This window comes from Diplotaxodon limnothrissa, linkage group LG12 (assembly GCF_057381915.1).
Source record: "Diplotaxodon limnothrissa isolate DT_005_m linkage group LG12, D_limnothrissa_male_GT1.1, whole genome shotgun sequence".
In the NCBI taxonomy this organism is placed as follows: Eukaryota; Metazoa; Chordata; class Actinopteri; order Cichliformes; family Cichlidae; genus Diplotaxodon; species Diplotaxodon limnothrissa.
In genome coordinates, this window is record NC_140607.1 from 9,110,157 (window position 1) to 9,124,366 (window position 14,210).

The window sequence follows — 14,210 nt, forward strand, 5'->3', positions numbered from 1 at the left end:
GCTACACTTTTTGTTACTTCCTACTTTATTCTGAAGGTTAATTCCTCATGTAGCTTTCTGTGGTTTTACTTCCCTCGTTTTTTCTTCTTCCTGCTTTTGTTGTTCTCGTGATTGAGGCTACATGTGCCTTTTCACATTAGGGAAAACAGTGGTTGCTGATGCCCAAATTTATTACGACTGAAGGCAGTCGTAATAAAGATGGTTTTATTCAAAGACGTAGGTAAAGTCTGAAACCACTCGCAGTTAGTAGCCATATTCAAAACAACTTTGGTGTGTCAAGATGTTAATAAACAGGGGTGCACATAAGTGGTCCGTAGGTGCGCATTCGCTGTCAAAATAAAAGATGAGCACCAGATAAGAAGTTGCAACGCGTGTTTGCGTACATAAGATTTTCTGGAGGATGACAGACATTTGTTTGGAACTCTTAAAGATGTCGAAGAAGCTCCTTTAAGCAATTACTTTGGTGTTCCTCCACCTCCAAAGAAATGTCAAAAGGAGTCCGAACTGCAAAAGAAGCACATATTCTTGGAAAAGTGGTTGCAGGAGGTGAATGCACAGAGATGTGGTGCAGAATATGCCGTGAAAATCCCACTCTAGCGGACAAAAACAATGCCTTTTATATGGACGCAAACGCATGTTGCAATTTCTTATCTGGTGCGCGTCTTTTATTTTGACCACTTATGTGCACCCCTGTTAATAAGATTGCATAATGATGGAGCCAGTTTGCTGTAGTCTGACATCAGTTTGCAATGGCTTAGGTTGGCAGTTAAATGCAATCTGCTTATAGTAATATGGTGATTAGTTGTGATAATTTGTGAAAAATGCTGTTGCCATCTACATACACAGAAATTTATTTATCCATGTTCTTCCACTTATCCAATTCGAATGGGGGCTGTAATCTATCCCTGCTCCCATAGCTCATCAGTCTGCTGAATGGCCAACACAGAGAGACAGACAACCATTCACACTCACATGTACACCTACAAGTAAGTACAGTACAGTGTACAAGCATGATGTGACAATGTTGTTTTACTAATGGGATTAATGCTGAGCTCCTATACATTGTTAAACACTCATGGTTAATAGAGAAAACGAAGCACAAACCTTAGACTTAAGTTATTAATATACTCTAGTACTGAATGATAATATTAAATATTAGGCTCATTAGGTTCAGCATCAGAACAGGACAGATCTCATCTTCCTCATCAAACTGCAGATTTCCTCATCTATGTTTGAGCCTAACATTTCAAATGAAGATGGATCTCTGTCCTGAGGAAGACAAGACTTTTTTTCTAAAGTGTAATGTCACCTTGGTGGGGACAGTGGGATTTGTGAGCCCTGAACCGAAACCACGAACAATGTGTTCATCCAGAACACTGTGCAGTGGGATCTCTCAACCACGACTGGACCTGCGTAAGCAGGTGCTAAAAAGGCTCTCCATCCTGATAAACAGATCAGTTTGGACACCCAGAGTGGAAGCAGCCAGGATTTTAACCAGAGGGCCAGGCATCCAAGCAGGAAGTCGTGTCACACCTATGCACTGGTGCACTGACAGCTATGTATAACAGATAATCAGTTTTTAGCCCTCAAACTCTATAAAACCAATCCTGCAATTTACTCTGTGAGTGCTGCTTGGTCTGTTCGTGGGATTTATGAATTAAAAACTTATAAACAATATACTAAACCAGACCCTGAATGTTCACCTGGGCCTCTTTCATAAAGCACATCTGTGGAATATAATTTCATCAGAAAAAGTAATTTTCCTACGAGAACAAAGCTGCTTCTGCCTCAGTAGGTTGAAGGATTTATCTTACAATACAACGTGCTCATAAAACCTTGAAGGCAAAAGCGAATATGTCTGACCTAAGCAAAACCGCAACTTCACAAGATTTAGATGAGCCTTTGAAAAGCTTAAAGAAAATAGCTTTAATAGGACTGCGAGTGTGTGGAGAAGTAGGTTGGAGGGGGGTTGGGTGCAAGACACTGTAGTGGGAAAGAATAGGATGCAATTCTGTGTCCACTGGCCTGCTACGACACAGACGGTGATTAACAGATGGTGAGATGACAAAGTTAACAGACCACCAGAAGAAAAATTGCTGTCAACAGTAAATATCTTTCAGTGCATGAGGAGCAAGGGGAAAACACAAAACACTGTCATGTTGGAGCCTGACATATTTGCTGAAAGTTTCAAAGGTAGAAAAGATGGTGGGAGAAAGTAAACAGTTTCTGCTAGCAGGTAGGAATCTAAAGGAGGGGATGAAGGCAGCTCTACACCAAAAGGATTTACACCTGTAAGGACTTTCAAAGACCCCATGGAGCATGCTATACAGTTGTCACAGAACCTAGGAAAGAGTGCTACCTGTAACCTGAAAATATAAAGAAACATACAAAGCTAATTATCCATTTGCTTTTCCTCCTGGTCATGCCTGAGGTAGCAAAAAATAATAATGGGTAATTACTGACCTAAATAAAGGCTACATTTGCCTAAATTGAGTACACACTATCATTCCACCAAATTAGAATACTGTTTTTCTAGATGAAGTCATTTGATGGGAGTGCTCATCCCGTCCCCCTCCCCTCACCCTGCCCCCCTCCCCGAGCCTGGTTTCTTCCTGTTAAAAGGGAGTTTTTCCTTCCCGCTGTCATCAAGTGCTCTTAGCGGGTCATTTAATTGTATTATTGTATATGATATAAAGCACTCTGAGGCAACTATTGTTATGATTTAGTGCTACATAAATAAAAGTAAACCAAGATGCATTGTGTTGGTGAAGTAACACTACATTAACACTTTTTGAAGTGTTGCTTCTATAAAAACATATCTTAGCCCAAGAGAGTAATGCACATGTGTTAATAAGTTAAGATCTCCCATAGAGGTCTATGATTGAGTCACTTTTATTGTCTCTTTTAATCAATTATCTATTTAATGAATGTCTAAATATAAATTTTTAAATGCAACTGGAGAAAACAGTCATCTTTACTCTTGAAAAATAGGTTTTGCATGGACTTACTCTCCTTCCTTTAAATTACTTTATGAAGCAAAGGCCAGATAGCGACATTGGCACAGCAGATCTGTGATCATTTTTAACTTACGATGACTCTTTATTTATCTTTACTATGTATCAATTTATATTGCACATGTGTTATTTATGTGGGCGACCATGGCTCAGGGGGTTGGGAAGCGCATCTGTAACCGGAAAGTCACTGGTTCGATCCCGGGCTCTCTGTCCTGGTCGTTGTGTCCTTGGGCAAGACACTTTACCCTCACGCCTAGGGATGGGTATCGAAAACCGGTTCTTGTTGAGAACCGGTTCCCACTGTTTCAATTCCTTGGAATCGTTTGCCACTTTTAAAAACGATTCCCTTATCGATTCCAGTCGCCCCGAATGACGTCATCACGTTGAGTGGCGTCTTTTACCCAGTAGGAAACATGGCGCCTGAGCGGCACAAACGCTCAAAAGTTTGGTTACACTTTATGAGAAAGGATGACAACAGGGCAACGTGCAATACTTGCAAAGTAGAGATTTCATCAAAGGGAGGAAACACTACGAACATGCAAAAGCATTTGCTCAAATAACACGCGATTGCTTTCAACGAATGTCGTGTTTTTGATCCGCTCCGGACTAGCGAAGCTCAACCCAGCAGCAGCGGTAGCGTTTCCACGTCCTCTCCCGTTAATACTGCAGGTAACTAATCAATTAGCATTGCATATTATGTTAGCGCGATCTGCCTTATTACAAAACCTGCTATTACTGTGCGTTGCATTTAGATAACCATGATGAGAGAGACAGAGTCTGGCTGGCTCAGATGCTGGCAGTTCTCGCTGCAGTCTACCGGTAGCGTCTCCTTTCAGGCCAGGATAGACAAATGTCACCGAGCAGTGTCTAAGTTTGTGGTCAAAGGCTTGCACCTATTTGCCACAGCAGATGCCCCCGATTTCACTTTGGTAAGTGAATGTGTTTAATTGTAGGCAGGGACATTACTGGATATTCTTGTGTAATTGCTACAGAATAATTTATGTTAAACTTTGTTATTGCTACAGGAGAATATTTATTTTATTATTTTACATATACATTTTTTTTCCTGGGGACCCTGTGACACCCCATTGAAGAGCCGTAGGCTGGATCTCTTAAGATCTCACTGTTGGGTTTGTAAGGCCATGTTACTCCTAAATTTCTATCTTGTTCAAAGAGAAGATATAAAACACAGTTCTAAGCTAATCGACCTTAGTGTTCTCCTTTTAAAAAAAAAAAGAATCGATAAGAGAATCGATAAGGAATCGAATCGTTAAACAGAATCGAAAATGGAATCGGAATCGTTAAAATCTTATCAATACCCATCCCTACTCACGCCTACTGGTGTTGGCCAGAAGAGCCGATGGCGCGATATGACTATATAAATCCAATCCATTATTATTTATATTTTACATAGTTTCTACCTGTCTGGTGACTATGGATGTAAAAAAGCAGTTTTCCTAAACTCTATCATGATTCTGTGTTTACAGGACTTCTTAAAAAGCTCTGAGATTGAGAGGTTTCCATGTATTGTGTATAATTGTGTAACTATAGAGGACAAAGAAGAGCTGTGCTGAATTTTTAACATCAGTATAAAACATGTAATGGAAAATTGAGTGACTGCTTTGAAAATCAACCTCAAATACAGAATATCTGCATCGTGACAGGCATAACTCACTCTTTCCACCCCTGTTTGCATCTTATTATGTCAGTGGCTCCCATCAAGGCGAGCTACATCCCTGTCATTTTGTACAGGGAGTGCAGAATTATTAGGCAAATGAGTATTTTGTCCACATCATCCTCTTCATGCATGTTGTCTTACTCCAAGCTGTATAGGCTCGAAAGCCTACTACCAATTAAGCATATTAGGTGATGTGCATCTCTGTAATGAGAAGGGGTGTGGTCTAATGACATCAACACCCTATATCAGGTGTGCATAATTAATTATTAGGCAACGTCCTTTCCTTTGGCAAAATGGGTCAAAACAAGGACTTGACAGGCTCAGAAAAGTCAAAAATAGTGAGATATCTTGCAGAGGGATGCAGCAGTCTCAAAATTGCAAAGCTTCTGAAGCGTGATCATCGAACAATCAAGCGTTTCATTCAAAATAGTCAACAGGGTCGCAAGAAGCGTGTGGAAAAACCAAGATGGATGGGCCCGTGGCTGGATTGGTAAAGGGCAGAGAGCTCCAGTCCGACTCAGACGCCAGCAAGGTGGAGGTGGAGTACTGGTTTGGGCTGGTATCATCAAAGATGAGCTTGTGGGGCCTTTTCGGGTTGAGGATGGAGTCAAGCTCAACTCCCAGTCCTACTGCCAGTTTCTGGAAGACACCTTCTTCAAGCAGTGATACAGGAAGACGTCTGCATCCTTCAAGAAAAACATGGTTTCCATGCAGGACAATGCTCCATCACACGCGTCCAAGTACTCCACAGCGTGGCTGGCAAGAAAGGGTATAAAAGAAGAAAAACTAATGACATGGCCTCCTTGTTCACCTGATCTGAACCCCATTGAGAACTTGTGGTCCATCATCAAATGTGAGATTTACAAGGAGGGAAAACAGTACACCTCTCTGAACAGTGTCTGGGAGGCTGTGGTTGCTGCTGCACGCAATGTTGATGGTGAACAGATCAAAACACTGACAGAATCCATGGATGGCAGGCTTTTGAGTGTCCTTGCAAAGTGTCCTTGCAAAGAAAGGTGGCTATATTGGTCGCTGATTTGTCTCTATTGGCGAGACTAGAGCACACTGTAGGCATCAAGGGCACTGCCTTGGATTGGTTTAAATCTTACCTCTCCGATCGGCTCTCTTCGGTTCACTTGGCTACCTCCTCCTCCTCCGCTGTACCTGTTTGCTGTGGTGTTCCCCAGGGATCTGTGCTAGGCCCTACCCTGTTCTCACTGTATATGCTTCCTTTAAGTGTCATTTTGGAGAAATACCACATTGCCTTTCACTATTATGCCGATGACATCCAGATCTATTTTGAGCTGAATGATGATCTAGCTATGTCCGTGAGTAACTTTCGAGAGTGCATGTGTGAGGTCAAGCAATGGCTTCTGGCAAATTTTCTTATCCTTAACGATAAGAAAACTGAAATTATGATCTTTGGCAGTGACGCTCTTCGTGCCAAACTTCATGATGCTTTTGGTTTTCTCACTAGTTCTTTCCCTGACACTGTTAGGAATCTGGGTGTGCTACTTGACAGCTCATTTAAACTTGACAAACAAGTATCTGCTGTCGTCAGATCTAGTTTCTACCAACTTCGCCTTATTTCCAGGGCCAAACATTACATCCCGCACAATGACTTGGAAAAGCTTATCCATGCCTTTGTTACGTCACGACTAGATTACTGTAATTCACTTTATTATGGTCTCCACTCTACCCTCTTACATAGATTACAGACAGTCCAGAATGCCGCTGCACGCATTCTAACTAAAACTAGGAAGTTTGATCACATCACTCCCGTCCTTGCCGATCTGCACTGGTTGCCTGTGAAATTTCGTATTCAATTTAAAATTCTGTTGTTTACTTTTAAAATTACCAATAACACAGGGCCAAGTTATCTTAAGGAACTCTTAAATTCATATCTTCCTACGAGGGCCTTAAGATCTTCCTCACAGTCATTGTTGGTTCAGCCCAGATCTCGCTTGAAGTCTAGAGGTGATCGAGCGTTCGCTCTAGCTGCACCTGAGCTGTGGAACAGTCTCCCGATTGGCATCCGGGCGTCTGATTCTATTCAATCTTTTAAATCACGGCTTAAAACATATCTGTTTGAAATTGCTTTTTCTACCAGTTAATTTCTCGCCTTGCTTCTAGTGAGTTGTCCTAATGTTCTAATGTGTCTGGTTGTTTTGCGTTGTCCTGTGCTGTCAATGTTTTCCATCACTGTGTTTGATGGTTCAGCTTTACAGCTTTACTCTGCTTTAGCTGTGTGCTATAGTTTATTCTTATTAGTGGTTTTTACCTGTGAACATAATCTCACACTTATATGACTCTGACGTTATAGTCTTAATTATTTTATTATTTTATTGTTGCGTTGCCTATGTCCTCTATCACTGTGTATGATGGTACAGTTCTTCTTTGCTACAGCTGTGTGCTATTGACTGTTCCTATTAGTGGTTTTTACCTGTGAACATAATCCCACACCTATATGATTCTGATGTTTTAGTGTAAATCATTTTATTGTTTTATTGTTTCATGTAAAGCACTTTGGCATGCCCCTGGCTTTTAATGTGCTCTATAAATAAAGATTGTTGTTGTTGTTGTTGTTGTTTTGTTTTTGAATGTCAGAAATGTATATTTGTGAATGTGGAGATGTTATATTGGTTTCACTGGTAAAAATAAATGATTGAAATGGGTATATATTTGTTTTTTGTTAAGTTGCCTAATAATTATGCACAGTAATAGTCACCTGCACACACAGATATCCCCCTAAAATAGCTAAAACTAAAAACAAACTAAAAACTACTTCCAAAAACATTCAGCTTTGATATTAATGAGTTTTTTGGGTTCATTGAGAACATGGTTGTTGTTCAATAATAAAATTATTCCTCAAAAATACAACTTGCCTAATAATTCTGCACTCCCTGTAGGTTCTATTCTCCTTTGCTACTTTGTTCAAGTGGAGCCATGTAAATAAACAGTGACACTTCAGAGGAAACTAGAAACCCTTGTGAATCTCCACAGGGAAGACTGTGCAAACTTCCGCCCTGGAGACAGCTCAGTCCATCTGAGGGTCATTACCTAGCCGTGATCAGAATGCATAATGTACGTGCTGCCAAGATGAAAGGCCCCGAGAGAAATATGTGCCTTCTATTCTGTCGTGCATGTCCATCAGCGCAACCAAGCTCCGTTCATCACTGCATTCATCATCGTTTAAACAAGCTTCCCGGGTCGTGACTCTCTCCCAGAGCGCCACATTGTTGACACCGAGTGGAGTACATAACTACATATTGACTCTCAGAGTGACGAGGATGGGAAAGGCATTGGAGGATTGGACGTTTGACTTTGCTTCTTATCAGTCAGTTATCTAAATAGAGGACTCCATTGCGAAGTCCCCTCTGGGTCGTGTGGTGTAAACTTGAGTTTCTCCACAGCTGCTAGGACATCAAAGCCCACACTACCACCTGTGAGGGGCTTCTGGAAATGAACAACCATATCGAGAGACCAAGAGGGCTCCTAAAGAGAGAGGGAGATAGGCCCATCTGTCACATAGCCTGAGGGTAAACACACATGGACGCAGAGATGTCTTTGGGGAGGGTCACACACACATTACCTTCTGTACAAGCTTTACAAGTGGTTGCCAATATATTCATTTGTTGATTTTTGATGGCTTTGTAACACGCCTTTATGATCACTATCATTGCTACAACTACTAACACTAGCAAGCCTGATTACCAAGTTGCATCCTTACTAATTAGTACTAAGCAGCTGATTAATTAACCGGTGAGTTATTACTCACCAAAACTGAGTCACAAATTGCGTTATCAGATGGTTCCAATAAAGATTCTCCATAAGGCCACCAACACCACTAACAGAGCCAAGTTTAGCGACTTAAATTAGCAGAGGTGAAATGGATCAGCTACAGCTAGCTGCCCAAATGTTAATGCCTCAGAATTGTCCAAAAAGAGGAGGAAAACATCCCTTATACAGTAGCCTGGAGCCTGAAATACTATCTAGAGGAAACAAATGCATTATTTCCTGCTGGTCAAAAACTATACTAAGCAGCTGCTTTTGGAAATGAAAAAATGTGCTGAACTACTGAGCGGCAGTGATTGTAGCATGGTCAAATGGTCAGTTTGTTAATGATCAGAGGGCCACAGCAAAAAACAAGCCATAATTAAGCAAAAGTTTCTTGATACATATCATACCAATAATATGCTACTGACATTAATGCTATAGTCACTCAAGCGAAGTGACTATAGCACATAAATAGAGTTTGGAGAGGAGCCAGGTCTGCCACCAGCCGCCATCAGTTGGTAATAAGGTGGAGTCTGTCTGTTATAAGTTTGCGATTGAATGGGGTTAAGTTGGCAGTTATAGTTGCATCTATGATAATAAAGTGATTGACTGTGATAAATTAGCAAAGGTTCCAAACTTTTTGTCATCTATAGATCCAGAAATTTACTGTAACAGCTTCTATGCAGAGTCCAGCCAGAAACTCATGGATCTGAAACAGAATTCAAGAAATTCCTCCGAAAACAGTTACATAGTTACTGCAGGATGGGAAAATGACACACCAGAATGCAACCAGCTGGCAACCAGTTGAGTCAAATCCTCTGTTGATTGACATAGAATGACTGCAGTGTATTGCCATCTGTCTGCATTTACAAATTAAACAATTATTTACAATCCTTGGCCAATCTGTCTGAGACTGACGCCAAGCTGCAGTCAGTCAGTGCGGGGCTACAACTGGTTTGAGACAGGTTGCCTTTCTATCTATTGATTCTTTATTACCTTTCTTGACTTCTTCTTGACATGACTTCTTTAAAAATTTTCAAGCTCCAAACATAAAAAAGGATTAACAGCAATTGATAAGCTTAGAGGCCTATAGCTAAGGTACATTAGCTAACATTAAAATGATAGTTAGCTGATGTGTTTAGCCAATGAATGTAACTGGCATTTCTTATTTTGTCTGACATTTAATTTATTTTGGATTTAGTCACATATATTTTACTTGAGAGCAAACCATTCATCAAAGACAATTTTCAAAGACAGAGGTAAATCACTAATTTCAACAAAAGCAAACTCCTTTTGATTAGTGCCTCCATTTTTCTTTTAGATGTTCTCCTACCTTCTTTTCCAACAGTGCAGGCATTTGTTTTTGCATTCTGCAGTTCAGAGTCAAAACCTGCAAATCAAAAGCTTTTGATTGCATTACCGGTAAGAAAAATAATTACAGCTTTCCTGATGAATGTTTTTTCAGGAAACTTTTTTTTTTTGCATCTTGCTTTCCATATGTAATTTACAGGAGATAGTACAGGGTCAAGCATTAATGGTTCAGCAGCTCAATCATCCATTATTAATCAGCAACAAAACAAAGTTCCTCCAGAACAGTTTTATATCCTGACTACTACAAACCATGATGGAAAAAAGGAGTCTGATGTGTAATATCTTGTGAAGGCTCCTTTCATTATCAATGTATTTTTTAGCCTAAGAAGAGTACCTGTAGTCTTTGTTTGATACAAGATTTGTCAGCCAACCGCCTCAGACACATCATAAACAACTTCTCATTTTGGCTCTAAAAGGCTGTGTGAAGTATGAAAGACAGCACAAGCATATGTGTGTTACACTCAGACTGTCTTGCTATCCTCTTACAATGTAGCTTGCCATCACCAGCGTGTGAATGTGTGTGTGAATGGGTGGATGACTGGATGTGTAAAGCGCTTTGGGATCCTTAGGGACTAAGTAAAGCGCTATACAAATACAGGCCATTTACAATGTTTAGAGACAGTGACATGAAATCCTCCAACTGATCTTTAAAAAGCTTGATTTTTTTAATTAATTATTTTTTTGTTTTGGTTGAAATTTCATACTTGGAAGACTAGAAGCTAAACTCAACACAGACAACAGGCTGTAAGAAAACATATCAGAAAGCCTAAATCGAATTCCTTCATCCCACAATGACAGAGCGCTGATACTGCAGCTGCAAACAAAGTAACAAAAGATAGTAAATAATTAGAGCAAAGCAGGACAGCGATGACAGGTGATGGAGAGTCAGGGCAGATGGATGATAAGATAGAGAGAGAGTGACAGGCAGATAGATGCTTCAAATGATATTTAGGTAAACTGTGGCCTCACCTTGCTTCTCCCTGATTGATCACCATGTACATCTCCCAGGACATATTTTCAGCCACGGATCCATGAGGCACCAGGAGGCTGACCCCTGAAACACACAAACACACACACACATTTGTGTCAGCAGCAACTCCTCCAGCAGCCTGACAGCATAGGGCAAAATAAGAGCATGTCATACATGCTGGGGTTATGTAGATATTTATGAGCGCTTCAGTTCACCTCAAAGAAAAGAGTGACCTAGACTTGGGCTTCTAAGTGTTATAATATTCATGCTGATTTTCAATGGGGGTACAATAAAAAAGGGCTTATTTTGGCATATTTAAACAGTGTTCACATATCATGAGCAAATGAAGACATAAATACTACTTATCTATAGGGTTAGCTATAAGACAGCCTAGAGTATTTCGGGATGACTCGGTGAAGCACTGGCATTTGCGGATTTCTGATTCTTGACTGGTTGTTAGCAAAGATAGAAATAGATAGAAGATGTTACTGTACTTCAAACTTTTCATCCTGTATCCATCCACCCAATCCTAACTGGTCAAAGCAAATACTTGCCCATCAATCTAACTGAGTTTTTCCTCCACCATCACCAAGTTCTTGCTCATAGGGCTTTTCTTTACATTATTACGGTCTCTACTTTACAATATAAATAGCTTTGAGGAAACTATTGTTTCAATTTAGCGCTATATAGATGAGCTTGAATTGAAAAACACTGATTGGATTGAATTATTTAAATTTCATCCCAGCCTGGTAAAATATTTCTATATTTAGACAAAGAATCTGCTTGGTGGAGGTCAAGATGCTTTTTACTGTCATGGTTCAATGGGGAAAAAGTTTCAGTGAGCAGACCACAGTGACAAAAATGAATTTTATTAACCTTATGTCTTTTTTTTATTTTTATTTTTTGCTTTAGTGCAAATATTTCCAAGCGGCTGCAGTTTAAGGTTTGCAGTCAACTATATGTGTTGTCTGGTACCAAGCCACATGGTCTATTTTACACTGCTATGTATTGGAGAGTTCAGAAATAAGACGTCACAGAGTTCATTACAAAGTTCTGGTCACCATGGAATTTTAAACTGAAATTTGGAGGTGAAACCATTCTCTCTGCCAATAATTGACTTTCCTTGTGTGGGTGCAGTCATTTCCGTTCCAAGTCCCACTGAAGCTACATCTGTAAATTTGCCCTGTTGGTAACCAGTAAGCATTTTTGACTTTGCTAGGCTTTGGGAGGATGTAGAGTCAGAAAATTTAATATAAATGTAGCTTATTGTCGCTAATTAGCTATATTGAAGCATTTACTTTTTATATAGCCGTCCTCCTGAGTATAAAGCGCTACACAACAGAGCAACAATTTCCATACTGATGAGGGGGAATCAATGACACAAATATGAACTTTAAATAAACTATGAAGTTATTTCTTGTACGCAAATGAGAAAAATAACAAATTAATGGGTTAGCAAACAAAGCTTGTAGAAAAAAGAGTAGTAAGCAGGCAGAGCTGTGGGAGTTACTGTGACTAAGTTGCACTGGAGTTATTGATAGAATATTTGCATGCAGGTCTTTAACAGTCCCTACAAAATTATAAAACACGTATTTTTTGCAAAAATCAGTTGGATTTTCTTATTTATTGATTTTTTTTTTCAAAGAAGAAACAACAACTAATTAGTGTATTGTAATCAAAATTTAGCCTGCAGTTATGTGTGACTGAGGCAAACAGGCCCTGAGTACTATTTTAGTACTTCACTTCTGAATTTCAACCAATTAGCACAAACATTTTTATATATTTATTGGATATTTGTTGGTACAGATAATGTTAGTGAGGGAAACTCAAAAACAATAGAAAACATTTTATTGTTTACATGTAAGGTTTTGGCATTTTATGCTTACATGAGGCTACAATGAAGACTTACATAAGGCTGCTATGGATGAGAAGCCGACAATGACTCTGATCATGTGCAAGATAAGTGAAGGTTTTAACTTAGCTTGTGTTGACACAGCATTCATGTTCATGCACACAGTTTCCAGCACAATAGGGCTCATTTTAAACATGGCTACACCAGTCAGATGCTAAGGGATTTAGCAACTGATGTTTGCGTCATATGATTGTACGCTCTTTAAACTACACTTTTTTCCCCTTCAGCCACAAAACTGGTTAAAAAAATACCTTTGACCCAAGTCTGTTAAAAAAATTAAAAAATTAACCAAGCATGTAATTCAGCCTCTTATGACCAAACAAAGTAAGAATCTACTTTTGGCTGCTCTCTCATTTCAGTGTGTGGCTCTGCTTTTTTGATGTAAAAGTCCAGACCATTCGTTGCAACTGCATTTTCTTTTCTTTTTTCTTTTTTGATGACCTATAGTGATGATGGAAAAGTTACTTTAACAACATCAAAAAACCCCAATATAAACAATTAAAGAAAAAATCACATCACATTACATTGTGAAAACCCATCAGCTTGGATTTTCCTGCTTTTCTGACCTTAGGATAATTTGCTGGAACGTCCACGATGTGTTAACATGCACCAGACCAAAAAACTACTGCCTATATAAAAGGTGCTCAGTCTTGCTGATGATAAAGCTAATCAAGTGTATATGATCAGCAGCACTTGGCTGCAACATAATTTCATGACTATCAATCAATTTTTATTCAGTCAATCTTTATGTCCATAGAAACAAAACAAATCACATACAGTAACACAAAAACAAGAGAAAAACAAATAAAAATACACCTTTCTGCACCTATACCAGTGTCTCCACAATGAAGAGTGATAACGTGCGGTGCTAAACCTTGTATCTGCTTCATGTGCATGCAAATATATTTATCAATGAGATGTGTTAATAAAACTTTAAATGTAGTGGCTCCAGCAGTTACAAACATCTCACTTGCACTGAGCCATCTCAGTGTATTCAGTAATAACCTCAAAGCCTCAATAAAAGCTACATGAAGTTTCCATAAACTTGTTTTCCTATAATTTGTCCAAAGGTCTTTCATATACAGAGGTGTACATTATGTTCTAAATGAAGAAATGGTCTATCTATCGACACATGCATTAAATTTACCTAAGATGTATGCACACTTCATCCAACATTTCCATTATCATCTGACATTTGATGTGAGACGTCCAAGATATCTGAACTTGTTACAGACAGTAAAATGATTATCTGACAATTTCAACTCTGGAAATCTTTGATAGTTGTCCTTACTTGCTTCTGCAAATCGTCAGTGCTCTTTTACAGACATTGTATCTGATATCATGTTAAACATCATACAGTAAGGAGAACGTATGTGAAAGAGCCGCTGGAGACCAGCACTGCTAAGACTAAAGACAACAAGATCATCTATATACATAAAATGGATCAATAAAATACCATGCATCCCATATAGGCTCTTAATTTCTTTG

The 14,210-nt window shown here is 39.3% G+C and overlaps 1 protein-coding gene across 1 annotated transcript in view; it reads right to left on the minus strand.

Annotated features, from left to right (window-relative positions):
* LOC146620850 (netrin receptor UNC5D-like) overlaps positions 1-14,210 on the minus strand; it is a 283,997-nt gene that overhangs the window by 59,717 nt on the left and 210,070 nt on the right. The window contains exon 11 of the mRNA XM_085367098.1: positions 10,810-10,894. Coding sequence (XP_085223224.1) covers positions 10,810-10,894 — 85 coding nt within the window. The remainder of the gene's footprint in view (positions 1-10,809; positions 10,895-14,210) is intronic.